The sequence below is a fragment of the Nesoenas mayeri genome (genome assembly GCF_963082525.1).
Source record: "Nesoenas mayeri genome assembly, chromosome: 24".
Lineage (NCBI taxonomy): Eukaryota > Metazoa > Chordata > Aves > Columbiformes > Columbidae > Nesoenas > Nesoenas mayeri.
This window is the reverse complement of record NC_137546.1, coordinates 3,169,638-3,187,844: the sequence shown is the minus strand read 5'-3', so window position 1 is coordinate 3,187,844 and position 18,207 is coordinate 3,169,638. Positions and strand designations below refer to the sequence as shown.

The window sequence follows — 18,207 nt, the reverse complement described above, 5'->3', positions numbered from 1 at the left end:
TAAGAAAGCCACCAATGCAAAAGCTCTTCATAAATATTTGTACTGGAAGCTGTACTTTTAAGCTTAACTGTGGTTGGGGTCTTAACTGTTCCATTTCTGCAAGTCCCCTAGGACTGCTGTGCTTGAGAGCTTGTCTATTTTTTTACCACGTCCCTCCCTTCCCATCAACTCTCTCTGTAGTATCAGTCCAACCACGTTGACCAGAAGTTTCCTCCTTAAAGGAGCTAATGAGGAACTCGTGCCAAACAACTACCAGTCGCAGTAAGGGGCACAGTCACGATATTTCAACCACCATTAAATGCAGAGAATATTGAGGACTATCAAGGCAACCATGGATACCTAAAGAGAAGCAGTAGGTCTTACAGTATAAGGACTTGAGACATCTTCAAACACCTAAGAAATGATTCCAAAGCTAAATTAACCAACATGAGTAGCTCATACTATTGTAGCAACAGTGTGTTTGTAATTTAACTATTAATTTATGAACAGGAACAGATGCTCCTGGTAAAGTTAATGGAAACTTTGTGGTCACTTCAGATAAAACCATAGTTTCATCACCTTACTGATAATTAAACTCCAAAGGGTCTAGTAATGAAGCCTAAAGCTGGAGAGAAACTGTCCAGGAAGTTCTAACCGGTAATAAATTTACCTACCTTTCATGAAATTGACTTTCTGTGGAAGCTGAAGAAGCGGAATGAACAGTGAAAAATGCTGCTAGTTTTTCCTTCACAACCAGAGAAAGGCTGGTTATTTGTAAATTCAGATATCCCTTTGGAAAAACAACTTCAACTTCTTCCCTCTGGTAACAGGCTTATTCCATGCTCAGTGACATCAATGGGATTGCTCACAGAGCAGAACCTAAAAATGGTAACTCTCTACAGGGTTAAGGAATCAAGGGTTAGTGAATTTTAAAAATTACAGTAGAGAGAGGAAGGAAAAAGGAGTAAATTATACTAATTCAGAAGTTCTATTACTTCCCAGTATAGCTTATTAACACTCTATCAAATTAAGACCGATTCTGTAAAGTTTGGCAGCAAAGCTTAAAGAACTAAACCAAAAATCCACCAGAATTCCTGGGTTTCCCTCACATTTATGTGGAACAAAAATTTGTTCACTTTCTCTTACTTTCTCTCTTACCAAGTCTCAAAGTCCTCAAAGGGGTTTGAGTTCTCTCATCTCAAAAGATAACAGCAGTCTACACATTTCACCAGCATTTCAAAAGTGAGCTGCTGTACTGTAAGCACACAGGAATACTGATTTCAGAAAGCAAATCTCAGAAAGTAGCAGCACAACTGTCCTAGTTCTCAAAAATAGAAACAGCACTGTGTGGCAGTTTTGACTCCTATAAAGAGACGAAAGCTTTTGCTGCTTGTCTCCATAAAAAAAAGCCATGCCAATTTTTAGTTACTCAACTGTTTCCTATTTTAGCTTAGGGGTAATGTGATACGGTCTTTTCAGTAAGACATAATAGAAATCAGTTATTTTTGGAGTTTTGCCTCATAATGAGGTATACACACATTCTACCCTCTTTGCAGCCGGCTCCTCCATCACATTGATGTCAAATATGACCTCAAGTACCAGTCATCAGCCAGGTTCTAATGAGAGCAGACGTGAAGGTTTCAATCCACTTATCAACCCATTATATTTCTGCAACAAAATATGAACCTGAAAACTTAATTTTGTAAAAGAAAGCCCTACTCACTACTAGGCTGTTTCTTAATGCTTTGCATGCTCCTTCCAAGTCCAAACCTCCGCTGTATATGGTCCTTGAAGGCAAAGATGTCCATAAACACTTTATGCTCAAGACCTCAACACCTGCTCAAATCATGAGAAGCTCATTGTTCAGTTCAGCAGCAGGGAAGACTGAAGCTGGGCTCAAATGCTGCAGTGTTTGTCTCAGCTGCCAAAGCAAATGACACTAATGAACAGGAGAGCATAGCATGGCCAACGCAAAACACAAATCTACCTTTTGAGTTCTAAGATATTTGATGCTGCACTATCAGTAATGATTTGTATACAATACTTTAATCACAAGGTACTGCTGCAACATATGTGGTAAAGAGATTGCTAAAATTAAAAGCATATTCTAATACTTATGAAAGGACTGATCTCAAGTATGCAGGATATTTGATTTATAACTGACAAAGTAAGAACTGTACTTTGACTACTGTTGAAGAATACCCCTTTGACATTGTGCGGCAGATACTGGTTCAACAGGCTGCACTAAACTGGCTAATCCTTATTTCCTTCAGTAAGAAATCAAATAATGACGTAAAGAAACTCTGTGGATTTTCTGACATTAACTACAGTGACATGTCCATGAGATAACATAGTATCTCATTCCCATCAGCATCTCATGAAGTTTCTGCAGGGCAGCTGGGCCACAACCATGATGTACTTATGTCCTCCATCCCTCACAAGAGCAAGGTCCAAAAGCCATCAAATCATGACAGATCTTTTTACACACACCAGCATACAGATGTATACCAAATGCATAAGTGCACACAGGACGGTAATTAATCTTTTACTAAAAGCCTCCCACAATCACATTCCAGCAATATTGCCAATGTAAGTGGCTTTTCTAAGATATTCTGGTGTGCATATTTCATACCACCAAAACAGAGAAACATACTACAAGACCGTCCTACTTGAACACTCCAGGATGCTCACACAGCAATGAATGATGGACCTTGAATAAACCAGAACTCTCAAAGTTTGCTATTACAGTGCTAAAAAGTGACATGAGCCCAGTGGAAAGAAGACAGTTTCAAATTTCCAAACCAGTTCTTCTCTTGTTTTAATACAGTTTTAATGAACATCAGTCCAAGAGATCACTTAATGGTATGAGGTACATTCTTTGACCACATATGGCTGTGCTTAAGGAAAAGGACAAACATATACTTAAATTAAATAGTGAAATTTAATTTAGTAGCAGTTTAATTATCATTAAGTTAAAAAAAAAGTTATAATTAACTATTAACGTTAATGACTTGAGACCTTTCAGAAAGCATGAATCCAAAAGGAAATATCCAGCAGGTGATCACAGACTTGTAGTTTCCCCACCAGCACCGCCACCTGCATCAGTCTCTTAAAGGACTATTTGTTCAATGAAGAAATTGGTCTACAGTCTATAACAGGAGTCCTGGCTCTGCTACTTTCCACGGTCTTCTAACAGATACACAATTAACTCATAGGTAGACAACACAATGGCTGTGTTTGGTATCTGCCGGATGAGTTGAGCAAAGAGTCCTCTATAGAAGGCGAGATAGCCTTCTTCACGTGCTACCAGACGTGCTGTCTGAATGAAAGCCTTGTATTTAGTGCCTTCTTCTCGCAGCCGTGTCCGTATGACCTCTGCAGAAAAGTAAAACAGAGTCCAAAGTTAACAAGGCATAAACCTGCCCATCAAGAAACACACCATGACCATGAAAGGGTATGTAAAACCCAGGGCAGGAAAACCTTCCTTCCTGTATCAACTTTCAGATGTGGAATCCTGTCCACATTGCCCTTCAGGCAAGAAGCAAAAGTTAAAGATGTGCTCATTTTCACGTGGAATAAATGGATTATTTGCTCATTCAAGCTGCTACAGAACTAAATGCTTCACTGATGCTCACATAATCAATATTGCTCTTTCTCTATAACCATGGTAACATTCACATCTATCGAAACAGAATAACCCTGCTCAGCCCACTAGTGTATTCCCACCACTTGATCACAGAATCCCAAAGGCTGTGGGGACTCAGATGAGGCTACTAGTGACAACAGAAGCATCAGGTACTCAATTTCTTTTTGGCATTTTTTGAGATGTTTTGAAATTAGGAAGTCCCAGTCCCCAACTACATGGCTAACTAGGAGTGACAGGACCAGTACTGAAGACACCAATGCGTACACACGTGCCACAGTAACATGCATTTGGCCATTCAAACGACTAAGAATTTTACAGCCCTAAACCCCACATTTCGTCTTGGATTACAAGCAACAGCTGTTCTACTGTAGTCACAAATGGAAAAAGATAACATACCATGTGGATAGGCAATACAAGAAGCACAGCCCTTCGAAACAGCAGCAGCAAACATCAGTCCAAAGAAGCTTGTCGAGTTCCTTTCGGTCCCATTAGGAGGAGAAGGGGGCAGTTGGACTTCCTTTAGGTGCTTTTTTAAACTTTCATAAATAGCAAAGCAGATAATGGTCTCAGAAATCCCAGCATAGGAGGCAGTCAAGCCCCTATAAAAGCCGCGGATACCTTCTGTCTGGTAAACATATCTAGCACACTGCAAAGCATTCATTGGTTTTGAACCCCTGACTCTAAAAAACAAACAAAACAGAGCATATAATGAGCCCAGAAAAAGAATTAATATTAAAAAAAACCAACCTCATAGCTTTCAATAGTTTTTATAACTACAGAAATGGTTCTCTCCTAAGTTTTACTCTAAATATCTTCTAGGAAAGCTGCATAGAGAAGGACTATCATGCTAAGAGCACACACTTGGCTTTGCTAATTCACTAATAAATACTTGTAATGATTCTTACAGCTCAAGTTCAATCCAGTCTGTCATAGTTCACACCAATGCTCTAAAGACAATAAGCACTGAAGAGACACTGCTTTGTGTTCAACTAGTAATGTCATTTAAAGCCACCATCAGCAGGCCTAGACACAAAGGTCTGCTACATGAGGAATTATCCTTCATTTTAAGAGGCAGCACTCAGTTCAAAGGTGCCACCCTGTGAAGTGCTGGAATTAAGTCGTATAAATTATTTATAAGTTGTGGTGCCTTAAAGGATCTTTCTTATCTGATCTAAAACATCCTTGCAGGAAGAAATTTCCATTCTAAGCAGTCACATTATTAGCAGAGTCCCTCATTGCTTCAATAACCACCAGTGACTGTGAATCACTCAGCTGAAAGATATTACTGTCAAATTCCCTCTCTGTCTTCAGGAGGTATGGTTAACAATAACACAATGCCAAAGGAAGCAAAAGATCATTAAACCACTGCAACAGATTCTTATTGCCTCTAGAATGTTTTATGAAACTAAACTCATGTGGCTTCACTGCAATTTAGAAACATCACCCTTTCTGTTCACAGTTACCTCGCTGTGTACCAGCAACCCTGGTTTGCTGCAGGAACACACAGCTGTGTGGTCTGGGATCAGAACAAGTGATGTTGCCAAATAGGACACGGACTGCAACCTCCTGCTCAGCCTCCCACGTGAGCTCTTCTGACCTTTCCACAGCCTCTGGTTGCCGTGTGAAAGCATTTCAGTCCTGGATATATTTATCCTCAACATCGACCCATGAAGTACAGAAGATTCTGAAAGCAGGAGTCTGAGAGAAAATTAATGCTTTACCCAAATTTACCTAAGATTTACAGTGAAACCAGAAACTGAACGTAATTCAGCACTCAAGGTAACTTCCACATCCTTCTCAATAGTAACTGTGCATCAAACTGAAGCATGACACACAGAACCTCAACCTTTACTCTGACCAGGCTTGAAAGGTAGAATTGAGAGTTAGAGAAACAACTGGGGCAAGATCTATCACAGTACAAAGAACCAGGAGTAAAAATGTGACAGTTTGGTTTTCCAGAGGCTCCCTTAGCCACTCACTGGCATCTAATCTCCCTTCATTAGTTACTTACTTCCGTTCCAGCTGCATTCTGGTTTTCACCATCCATATAGGATTCATCAGGGAATTTGTGATAAAGGCTGAAAAAAAGAAAATCAAAAGTATAGCTGAATCCAGGCCAGTTCATTGCCATGGCAAACATGAACTCTATACACTGTGCAGTGGGACAGTTCTAGTCACCAGCTCTATCTAGGGGTTTCAAAAGAAAAAAGGTACGTAGCTTACAATCTTTCTCTTGCCAGAGAACCAGCCCCTATTTTAATATGTACTTCATGTTCCTTAAAGACTGCTGTAGTCAAGATACCTCACTTACTGACTGGCATTTGGAATAATAGATAAAAGGAAATCTGTGGGGAAAGCACACGTTTTAGTCTTTTGTTTTCCCCAAGGCTCTAGGTGGTGCCATTGAGCCATCTCATTAGCAGAATGCACCCATAATTAAGGGGCTAGATTAGGAAACATTAGTTTTGATGATCACTCAGGTGACTGATGTTTGAACTAGCAGGACCTCTCCTGCAGTATTTTTCCTACAAGAACAAACTATTTTCCCCATCCTGGTAGGAAAAATACAACATCATGAAACAATTAGACTAAAACAGTATCAAAAGGTTGCTGGTGTGTCTATTTTCTTACATTCAGAGACGTTACCATAGCATTGCAGTTGGAAAAAAAGTTCACCCCAAGTTAGTAAGCAACAATCTAGAAATACTTCAAAGTGTTGAATAGGAAAACAGTTCCTCTGTAGGCATGGTAGATTAGGAGCTAGCACACTCCTGCTTTCTGGCCCACGCAACCTCAAACTAAGTGCACATATATACTGGCCTCATCCATATACAGTTATCCAGAGGTGTCAGCCCAGACTGGTGTGTTAGGTCCTGGACAGACAGACTGAAAGTCCAGTCCCCCCTTACAATTAATTCTATTTGTTTCCTAACTATTGAGAGAGATAGAAGCCTTGTAGCAACAATAGTCTGGAATAAAGGAAGAGTTAAGGTGCATCTCAGAGCCACACATATCAATGCACGTATTGACTGCAATTGGTGAGGGGCTGAACACTTGGGTATTGCTCCAGACCATATGGAAGACAAATTACAAATACATACCTGCAGAACCCGCAGAACAGATATGCACAATGTTGCTGTTGGGCACAAAAATGCCATTAAATCGCTCTTTGGCTTTGGAGTAACATGCAAAATAGACAGCTCTGTGGGGAAAAAAAACAAACAGTCAATCAATGTAATACACACAATGTCAAATTAGACACATTACTTTTCTTCCTGCCACCAAAAAGCAACTTTCTCTCCAAAGAGGCCTCCATATGATGGCTTCCATCTACGAGGACACAGTTGGTTTGTGTATGTTTGGTAGTTTTGTTTTCACTTTCCTACCCGCAGCCCACGTTTTCCATAAATTTGTTCTGCGCTGTAACTGCATTAGCAGCACTTCGTGCTTTAACCACTTGACCCTGGAAATGAGAGTTTCACCCACCTCTAATCCCTACATAATGCATAGGAGTAGAGGAAACACAGATGATTTGCAACAGCCGAAGAAGTTGTCTGAACCAAGTGTGTTCAGATACAGCTCCTTGACGTGAACTGCTAAAAACAAGTGGCTATTGGTGGCTACAATGTGAGAATTTCTATAAAGTATCTTATTCCAACCTTATGGAAGAATCTGAAGGAATACAGAAGACAGCACGAGTAAGGTGCATGAAAAAGCAGGTGGTTTTGGACTCAGATCCCTGCTGCAAGGACTACCTGTACAGAAAGAGGATTCCCCACTTCTGGGGGGAACATTCTGCCTACTAGGCAAGAGGCCAGAGAGGGAGTGCACCGCTCTCCCAGTTCCTTTTATTTCAGGCAGAGAACATCTGCCAATTTCCCAATTGCTAACAAGTTTTGACATTTGCAAGGCACAAAGATCTTCAGCCCTGCCAAAAACTGAAGTGTCGTAGGCATTTGTGGAAACCATTTAGGTGCCTGCAAGACTTCCAAATACAAACAAACTTTGTAGCTGATTTTGTTGGGGACATACACAGAGCTGTTATATGGCAGTGATGCAAGTCTCTCCCTCTCAGCTACAGTTTTTCATTTGAGAAGAATTTAGGCAATCAAGGACCAGTTAGGTACCTCCCTCCCCTGGCATCTAGCTCCTACTCAGCGTTTGGCAAGTATTTTATGTATTCGCAGGGAAGCAGCAGATCATATTAGAAAAATGCAAATATTAATCCTACAGATTTTTCTGCATGACTTCCTCTTGTTTTCTCAAGCGCATGATAAGTGGCTCTTGCAATGACTTGGAATTTAAGTGTCTCATTTAATCTGCACCTTCCAGTGTTATACAAGCATAAAGCAGATTTTTAGAAGTATTTATTGTTATGTATACTGTGCGGTATACACGCACAAATCTTAGTTTACAGCTGGGACAACTTCATGACCTATTCTTTTGAATTACGAATGCACTGCAACATTTGAGTTGGTACCTTAAATGTGTCTTTTACCAATAGTTTAACTATTTACCTTGATGGTGCAACTCCAACCAAGTTTGGACCCAGCCCTCGGAAGAGTGACCTTGGTCCTTCTTTCTCTAGAATTGACCTTAAAATAAAAACAAACAGGGAAAAACTTAATATTTGGGTTAAAAGTCATGCTTCTTGTTCTGCCAGTCAGTCAAAAGAATTGTACAAAAGTCATGACTATTGATTGTGAAGCTGTTAGCTTTTAAGATACATAATATACTTGAAGATCAGCAGAATTATATACTACTGGATAAAAGCCACTATACCATAAAACTTCAGTGCACTACAGGCAAATGTGTGTCATATGGCACAAGGTTATGACTTCCATTCTTTGAAAGCAGTCAGGAACGGAATTGAAGTTTCATGGAGAATCCACTGATAGGTGACTCTGATAAACGAAGAATATTTTTAGCATTCTCTGTATCTAAGCAATTCAGGAGTTTGCTTCCTGCGCAGAGACAGGAAAAATGAAACCTTTTTCCCTTTTACAATTACCTAGTGTCCCCAGGGAGTTCAGGGATACCTGGTTTTGAGGGCATTCAAAACAGTTCCCATCATCTTACCCAAGTAAACTCCAGCTACAGAGGCCCTGCTGTGAATTCCTCCCAGGACTGGACTTGATGATCAGGTCTCGAGCAGGAAGATCACCAAGTGATGCTTTCCTGCAGTTCTGCAATTGCTACAGCCCAGCTTTCCCACGCCTTTTCCACCCACTTTCCCTCACACAAAGGCACACTGGGCTAGGACTTCCTTGAAGAAGATAAACTGTTTGGGCAGCTTCTCCAGCAGCTGTCAAGTTCTGTATAACACCTTGCTGAAGTGCCTCATTAAAAGAGACTTACCTTATAAATTCCTTAGACTACTCACAGCAGACATATAAACAAGTACTAAAAAGTCACCAACTAGCAAACAGCCAAGTATTTACCAGTGAAAACCAGCTATAGTCCAGTAATTACTGGGATTTCAGTGCACAACCTGCTAGAGAGCAGCCCTCTGAACTGAGCTCACCTGGTGAACAAGAAAATCCTGATAACACCAGGCTCCATGTGTAGTTCACATGCCCCTGGTAGAACTGCCAATTTTCCAGAAATTTGTTTTCTAGGTCATTAGCACCGTTGAGCATGTTCCCCACAGATTCCAACACCAAGCTCATTAGACAAAAGAAGATACAGGAGCTTCTGAAACACTTTTTCTGCAGCAGAGTTGAACTTTCAGTGTAAACTCCAGGGCTGAGTGTCTCCAAGGAGACAGATTCACCGACTACTTGTTCTTTGTCACTTAACAGTCACGACTGCAGATTCCAGCTGGGGTGACTCATCAGAATCTTAAATGGATTAGACAAAAACAGCCTGTCCTTCTGGAGCGCTTTCTGTTCAGCAGCAGGTTTAACCTGCCCTCCTCAGTACCTACTTTCTTTCTATTTACAGTAGTTAAGGGGCTTTCATACTCGACACCTTTAACTCTTTGAGAGCAATTTTATATCTAGGCCTCTAATGGCTGCTTATTTAGCCATACAATTTTCACAAAACAGAAGGCCCAAGTGATATCCAGTCTGGCAATGAATTCACGACCAGGATTGAGAAATACATGGAAGAGTAAATGCAAAAGACCTGACTTGACTTCTTTCTTTATACCTTTGTACTTTATCAGAAAGACCATAATCAATAGCATTATCTGTTCTTCATAGATGCTGCCTGCAAGGAAACAACAGCATAAATATTTTGCTCTCATTTCTCAATCCACTGAAGCAAGCAGGTTGAAAACTTGGTGATACATGCAGCTGAGCAATTCCTGAAGTGAAATGAAATTAAGATCCCAGTCACCAAATGTAATGAGCTTAATAAACATATTAAGAGGCTGACCCACTTTCAAATTATTTCCTCTCTCCCTAAAGACAATCCAGAAAAAGATGGGCCAAGAGGATGAATTAAGAGCCTTGTGTCTTGAAGTTTTCACTTCTTTAGTTACAGCTGCCTAAAGTCCCATGCTGCAAGGTGAAAAGATAGCAAGGGAAAGGAGATGAAAAATCAACGGCAACTGGCACTACCTCACGTTTTCAGTCACGAATTGCTCTAGACTCACCTCTGAATAGACAAAGAAATGTTTGGCAGGGGAAGGCAGCACTGTTTACAATACAGAAACTCAAGTCCCAGAACGACTCTAGCCAGATAGTTCTGCAGAGAATTTGAATTAGCACTGTACTGTTATATAACTGTGCAGCTTCTCCCCAGGCAATCTGCCAAGTGTGCTGGCCTTACATAAAACCATTTCGCTTGCTTTGCTAGTCATTATTTTCCTTGGCATTTCTGCTACCTGATCTAAACAGGACCTCTCTGCATCACCCTGCGGTGCTTAATGATCCAAATAAACTCAAGCCATTTGCATGAGGTCTGAACCATAAGTTTGTGGTGCTTTGACATGAAATACAGTATGGAGATTTGGACTTCAGAGATGACACTTCTCAGTGTTGAACAAGAGAAAAAGTCCTTTCCTCCAGAATATTTTCTGTGATAGTTCCCACAAGCTAAGGCACATCAAGAGTTTACAGTATGTCCTGTGTATTGATCCCTAGGAAGTCATCGCTACCAAAGAGCCTAAATGTGAGGACACCATCTAAAAATAACATCTCCAGGCACTTATTCAAATCAATTCACTTTGGGAAGTTTCTAAGTACTGGCAGCAAACTTCTGTGAAGTTCAAAGGAACACTCTGGAATCCTGAATATGTATGTGTTTTTAAAATAATAATTTCTCTTTCTACTGCTGAAGGAAGAAGCCAAACTGACAGGAATCCATCCAGTGTGAGTCTGGGGCAAAATCTACATTCCATGTTTGCAAAGAAGAATTGAAATTCACATCACTGGTGTCAAGCAACACTGAATGGCAGGAGAAGCAGTACTCACTTGAGAACACTAAAGAGTCCAGGTGATACAGATGTTGGCCTGACCATTCCTTCACCACTGATGGTCCCCAGCTGGACTTGCGGGTAGTAGACAGCCCGGAAAGCCAGCTTGGAAGATTGGAGCCTCGTTTTTATTACCTCTAAGGGACATGTAAAGATAGCACCAACTGTTCCTCCGCATCTGTAAGACACAATTTAAACAGAAGATAGTCAGAAAATCACAGGTGCACAGATGTGTCAAATCACAGCACGGCATATAAATAAAATCTGAAGACTTGTTGCCAGTTGCTCCACATAGTGGACGGATTATTAGGAAGCAGGTCAGTTTTGGCATGAGGCAAGGGAGACTGTTCCCAAGCCCTGGGGGAGGAGAGAGATGGTTGAGAAACTCTTATAATGATCACGTGCAGTGATGAGATTAGTAAACACAAAGATGAAACCCAGCACTAACAAAAATCCCTGAATGATCATCTGCTGGTCCCGTGTTCTGCTGGAACTTGGAATTCTGCCTGTCAAAACTTCAGAGGCATCCACGTCTCAGAGGTTGTTGTCCTAAACAGATGTACCCTTGGATGGATTTTTCTTATGGGAAGCAGGAAGCTGGCAGATGAGAACAAGTCACTGGGGATTAGGACACTATAGACACAAAACACAGCTATATAATTCTTCACCATTTCAGTACTTGTGATTAAAAGAGCCATCTACAGAAGCAGCAAATATCAAAACGACACCAAGTTAGGCCCTCTTAAAAAAAACGGATATCAACTTTTTTTGAGGGAGTGGGAGAAAGGAAGCTGCAAGGATGAGAGGGAGGGTGGGAAAACAGAGTAACATGACAGAAAGCTACTAAAGAAGAGAAATCCCAGACTCTGCTAACAGAAAGACAAAAACAAAATATTATACACACACACGTATATATGCATACACATATAGACACACACATAAATATATAAAGAAAAAATAAATGACCCTATAGTAGGCATATACTGATCTTAATGTAGTCAGACTGAGCCTCAGAAAAAGCACAATAATACAAGGTGTACGAGTCCTAATTTTTCACTGTAACCAGTGATCTCAAAAGCAACTGGTCAAAGTATTTCTCTCTAGTGCTGTTTCTCTTTGGTAACTGAATGTCCCTTCTGTCAAACTCCACGATTAAACATAATGCTGAAGTTATCTAAAAGGTACTGTATCTAAACGTTATTAATCAAACACATTGGGATTTAGGAAGACTTAACTAAACATTTCAGGTTTTTTTCCAAGTGCGTTCACTACAACTGAACTATGAGATATAAGTGCATCTCACAGAAAAAACTGTGTTTTCACTGACACCAGCAATATGATTCAACAGCATGCTTCAATGAGCTTATCCTCCAAGTTCTTGCTTCTTCCTCTTCGCTGCTGAAAGGCAAAAAGTCTAAACTAGGGACAGTCCATATATCCAAAGTGACAGATACTGTAAGAAAGAGCTTTGCCTTTACCCCTTTCAAAGCACTCATGCTTTGACTGTTGAATAAAGTCACAAACTCATGGAACTAGGTACACAGCAGCTGAAATTGTGTCATTTGGCTCAAAAATGACAGTGTTCACAGAGACCTTATCAGGCCTCTGCTTATTTTGCATGGGTCTCTGATTATTTTGTGTACTGAAGCAGGGCTTGGACACGAGCCTTCTCTTGCGTCAGTACTACTCTGGAGGACATTGCTTCAGTTTATCCTTCTCCGTTTTGTCAGGTGCATCTCACGTTGTTCACATTTCTCTGAAATTAGATCCTGGGGCAAAACGAGAGGTCAGGAATGGCTTCCCAAGCAAAAGCTTTCCTGTTCCCACAGCTCACACTTGTTGCTCAGAGCAGGACATGTTTGGAGGGTCCCTCTTGCAGATCTCCACTGCCACCTCTCCTACTGCATACATCCAATACAGACACAAATACGTACAATTAACACCTGATTAATCAACATACTCAAGGGAAACTGTAAGCCTGTGGGAATTTGATGAAGAGAATTTGATTGCCTTAATTCTCAATTCATTTATCTACCAATGCTTCACTATTGTGTGCTCCCAATTTCAGTCCTCATTTATTTCACATTTATGAACATTAAACCAATGCTTCCACAGTAACAATTCATTAATTCAGAATGCTGAAACTCCGTTTGCTGTTTCTGAACTACCAGCTGCTCAGTCCAGAGTGACATCTTGCCATTCAACTTTTAGCCTCTCTGGCATCATAGCTCCTGCATCAGCTGTCGTCTTGCCTTTCTAGCCCACTCCTTGCCTTTCACCCTTTCAGTTTGATAATCCAGTTAATTTGCGTAGCCTTTAATATTTAAGTACTTCTGGTAATGCACATGCAATCCTCTGATATTTGAGACAGTGAGTTAATAGTCTGCATCACTAGTTTTAGCCGCTCAGAAGTTTATGTTGTCAGTGTGACATTTAAGAAAAATGCATTATCTAACAGGAATTTCTGAATGTCAACAGGGTGCACACATTATGTCCCAAATACAAATACACAGCAGATAGTTCAAGTAAGGACTTGATGTACTGGGCAGTGTTTTCAGCGGAGCTGATTTTCCTCCACATGGGAATTCTACGTATCATAACCTGGTGTTGCTCTATGCCCTAGAAAGATAGCTGAAAAGTAACACACTGTGCATAAAAGAAACACTTTGGATTCCTAGGGTGTTCCAAATGCCTACATCTGGGAAGAATGGAAAAACAACAAGCCTTATTCAGCTGAATAAACAGCCATGAGCCCTGAAAGATTCAGACACCAGATATACAGCCAGATAAATTTCATTTGGGAAAATCTTATGCTGCAATCAAGGCAAAACCTCCGAGTCTTCATGCTGGTTTGAAGGGGTTTTTTTGATACATCAGTGCGGAACTACAGTTTCACAGATGTTAAGCAGTGTTTATTCCACAGCCTCTTGAAAAAAAATCCCAAACAATGTCTGAATCTGTCCTCAGTCAAAAGAGAAAAACCTCCTCAGAAACAAAGTACTATGTTAGAATATCTTCAACAGGTCACACAGCAAGCACATCACAAGAGGTTCCCAGCTACGCGCTGCATGTATCACAGCCAGAAAACCTCTTCAATGCGAGACACCCAACAATCGATCAGCTTTGGCCTGTCACTTACTGCCAGAAAACCAGTATTTGCACTTCAGGCTTTGAATGCCTCCTCATGTATCACCACTACAGCAGCAAAATACAGTTCTCCGCCTTGTGGTGTCCAAACAAAGGAACTAAGGAAACCCTTGGCCTAAGAATATGAAACACACTTCGTGTTTATGGAGATACATAATGCACTATACATTAAAACCCACAGAAAAAATTATTTTTTACTTCCATTAAAAGAAAAACTGTTTAAAAAACATGCTGGGGATCTAAGCCTCAAAACCCAATTCCAATTTTTCTCTTGCTGCCAGCTTTCTGTCTTTACAAAGTCCACCCTCCAAAACACCAATGACTTGCACTTGAAATAAACTCTCAGCACCCACTAGCACAATTTATATAGATGTCAAGAATCTTAATTAAGAGTAGGGCTTACTTCATCTGTCCTAGATTTAATCACTGAGCAATATTAATATGAATAACAACACAATGCTGAATGTTAAAGGAGTTCTGCAAAAATACAAACCGAAACAAAAAAAAGGCATCCAAACCCTTAATGATCTTTCAATAGAATACCACTGACTTTAGCAAAATCATGGGCAAAAGATGATGAGCTGCTTGGTCAGAGGAATCATAATTTAATCATAACTTACAACCCAGCATGACATACAGTAACTATAATGAAATCAAGATTAAAAGTTTGTTCCCAGTTTTTGCTCTTTGCCAGTTCTATGAAGGGCACTGCAACCTCTAAATACCACTTCTTAAGAAATCCCTGGAGTAAACAGTATTACTCAGCAGGGAAGACAACATGGAGTAACCTCTGCTGCAGATTAGTCCAGAGTTTTTCCCAAACAAAAACAAGCAACAACTGCACTGACTTCAGCAGGGAGGCAGGAACATAAACATGCTCACATCTGTTGTGCAACTTGGGCATCATTCTCTTTGCTGTTCCTGAAATCTTCCCTCCCTCAGGGTCACCTTCTCCCTAGAACACATCACCTATTTCCTACTACATTTCTTACATGTAGAGAAAGGTGTTTCCATAGCTTGGGCAACACTTTGAAATTGATGTTCAATTTCTTGTCCTATCCAGCGAGCCCTAAGAAGTCTGCATTTCTCATTTGAAAAGCAGAGATAATAGCGTTAGTAGTTTTGTACACAGGATATGGAAGTTCAGGGCCTTCAAAAGGGAACCACTCTGAAATAAACTGGATGGTGGATGGCTGGACCAAACACTTTAGCATTGCCTGATACAAGAGAAGACTAAATTTGCTGTTTCATTTTCCCTTTTGTAACACCACAGCAAGATAAACCACGGCACACTTTTCTGTGTCTCTGTAAACAGCGAGATACGCTGAACAAGGATCAGGTCCAGCAACCAACATTTAAAAGCCTGTACACTCTAAAAGACCATCTCTTTCCTCTGTGCTGTATCTTCATCATGGCTTTAGAAACAGACACATCTCATTATCCCAGAGTGGTCAGGGGGCTACTCCTTGCTGTGTTTCTGCTCCTTCCCCTCCACGGTCTCCCAAAACCAGATGGGACCTGGTGACTTCCCAGGCATGCTGCAGAAAATGGTTGTTTAGCAGGATCATTAGAGAAGGTAGAGGGCACACTGAATGAGTAAGGAAGATGCTGATCACTCAGTATTAGCTTAAAACACTGAAGAGTTTAAAATTCCTATTCATTTATGGTCTGCTGAGTTACGTGAGGACACCTAGAGCTCTGCATAGGCATTACTACTAACAAACAAGTTGCTTGTATACATTTGTGTCCAGTTCCTGTCACAGGCTCCAGATATTACGCTAATGCAAGAGGTGCAGGGGAAAAGAGGACTTAATACACAGAGTTCAAGTCCACAGGATAAAGTCAGTGCCTCTGGAAAACTTAACTTTGTTTGGTTTAATATTATATTAAATGAACCTAATGCTCCAGGGACATGTCAGAGGAGACCGAAGTCTCTTGTTTAGCAACAGAAGAAACAATGGGCTACTACTAAACAGATTTAAACGAACAATAGGTTTCATGCTGGCTTCCTAACTATTGTCAGCTGATGAGCTCTACACAATATTTTACTACTTGCTGAGTTTAAGCCATTAAAAAAAATATTATAATTAAAGAAGATTTCTACTATCACATAATGGAAGATTTTTTAAATTTATTTTTAATATACACTCTAAAATGATCTTACTGGACTACTACTAAAATTACTGTTAATTACCAAGGCTTTTGGGGAGGGTTTTTGACTGGCAGTTTGTGGGCTGGGCTGGGTGGAGTTGTTATTTAAGCTTTTAACACAACAAATATAAGAAGTTTACAGCGCCTCGCAAGAACTTAAAAGAAGTGGCCTGGACCAGGACCTTCTCTGTCTGTTTTTCCCCACAACCCTTCTCCTATTTTGGAGTACTTGCTTTTCAGTGTATTCATACGGATCAGGCAGTTACGCAGCCTCCACTATTAACTGTCACCTACGCAGAGCTTATCTAAGTGCTGTGCAAATACTCATGTTCCATGACAAAATCAAGCTATGGTCCACCAAAAAGCACAAAGCCTGCAGTCTGGACGTTTTTTGGCTGACACCCTCAGTTCCTGCTCGATTCAGCAGATGAGGAGGATTTGGAGTAAAGTGCTTCATTTAATAGAGCTGGATGCCACAGCTCTGCAAGACTCTGAAATTATATATAGCTAAATGTCACAGTGGCGCAACTAACCCTGCCCAGTGCTGATCTCAAGCCGTACCGTGATCCCTCCTTACCCTCCCTGCTCGGCCTGCTAAGGATGTATTTTCTAAATCTGGAAAGAATCGCCCTGTCCCCTTTACACACAGAGCCAGGACGCAGCCGCCCGGCCGCCGCTCAGCCGGCTCCTCAAGGGCTCTCGGGGCCGCGAGGGGACGGCGGAAAGGCCGCGGGCTGTGCCCACCACCCTCAGCCTCTCCCCGCGGCAGCCGGCTCGCCCAGGGGAGGGGAGGCCGCCGGTCGCCCCTCACACGAGGCAGCGGCCGGGCGTCTCTCCGCCGGCCGCAACCCCGCGCCCAGCCCTCGGCCGCGCCGGCCGCACTCACCCCCCGGCGAAGAGGTGCAGCAGCGTGTTCTCCTGCGGGGCACCCGCCATGGTGCCGGTGCCGGTTCCGCCGCCTCAGGCTCGGCCGGCGGCAGCTGCAGGCGGGGACCGGGCCGCGCACCAGACGCCGGCGGGCGGCGCGTCGTGCGTCAAACGGCCGCGCGGGGCGTCACGTCGCGTAGCTCCGCCCCCTCCGGCGCGGCGGGCGGGGGGACAGGCGGGAGCGGAGCGGGGGAAGCGGGGGTTCGATACCGGGATCCGGGAGTTCGGTACCGGGGCGGGGTGATGGGCATTCAACCGCCAAGGGGTCTTGGGAGGCCAGCACAGCAATTTATCATAGAATCATAGAATGTCAGGGGTTGGAAGGGACCTGGAAAGCTCATCCAGTCCAACCCCCCCGCCGGAGCAGGAACACCCAGATGAGGTTACACAGGAAGGTGTCCAGGCGGGTTGGAATGTCTGCACAGAAGGAGACTCCACAACCCCCCTGGGCAGCCTGGGCCAGGCTCTGACACCCTCATCGGGAAGAAGTTTCTTCTCATATTTAAGTAGAACCTCCTGTGTTCCAGTTTGAACCCATTGCCCCTTGTCCTATCACTGGTTGTCACCGAGCAGAGCCTTGCTCCATCCTCCTGACACTCACCCTTTAGATATCTGTAAACATTAATGAGTCACCCCTCAGTGTCCTCTTGTCCAGCTCCAGAGCCCCAGCTCCCTCAGCCTTTCCTCACACGGGAGATGCTCCACTCCCTTCAGCATCTTGGTGGCTGCGCTGGACTCTCTCCAGCAGTTCCCTGTCCTGCTGGAACTGAGGGGCCACAACTGGACACAAGATTCCAGGTGTGGTCTCCCCAGGGCAGAGCAGAGGGGCAGGAGAACCTCTCTGACCTACTGACCACCCTCTTCTAACCCACCCCAGGTCCCATTGGCTTCCTGGCCACAAGGGCCCAGTGCTGGCTCATGGTCACCCTGCTGTCCC

At 42.4% G+C, this 18,207-nt stretch overlaps 1 protein-coding gene across 2 annotated transcripts; it reads right to left on the bottom strand.

Annotated features, from left to right (window-relative positions):
• Positions 1 to 2,801: 2,801 nt before the first annotated feature.
• Positions 2,802 to 17,357, bottom strand: SLC25A33 (solute carrier family 25 member 33). Of its 2 annotated transcripts, none has more exons than XM_080358708.1 (7): positions 17,230 to 17,357; positions 11,044 to 11,223; positions 8,143 to 8,220; positions 6,727 to 6,827; positions 5,637 to 5,703; positions 4,022 to 4,305; positions 2,802 to 3,354 (listed from the first exon to the last, which is right to left on the bottom strand). In XM_080358708.1, exons 1-7 carry the CDS (start codon positions 17,277 to 17,279, stop codon positions 3,152 to 3,154), a joined length of 963 nt encoding a protein of 320 aa, XP_080214834.1. In that variant the 5' UTR covers positions 17,280 to 17,357; the 3' UTR covers positions 2,802 to 3,151. The 2 variants fall into 2 exon arrangements, with proteins under 2 accessions (XP_080214834.1, XP_080214835.1); XM_080358709.1 differs by having other exon boundaries at positions 4,022 to 4,161.
• Between the last annotated feature and the right edge of the window lie 850 nt (positions 17,358 to 18,207).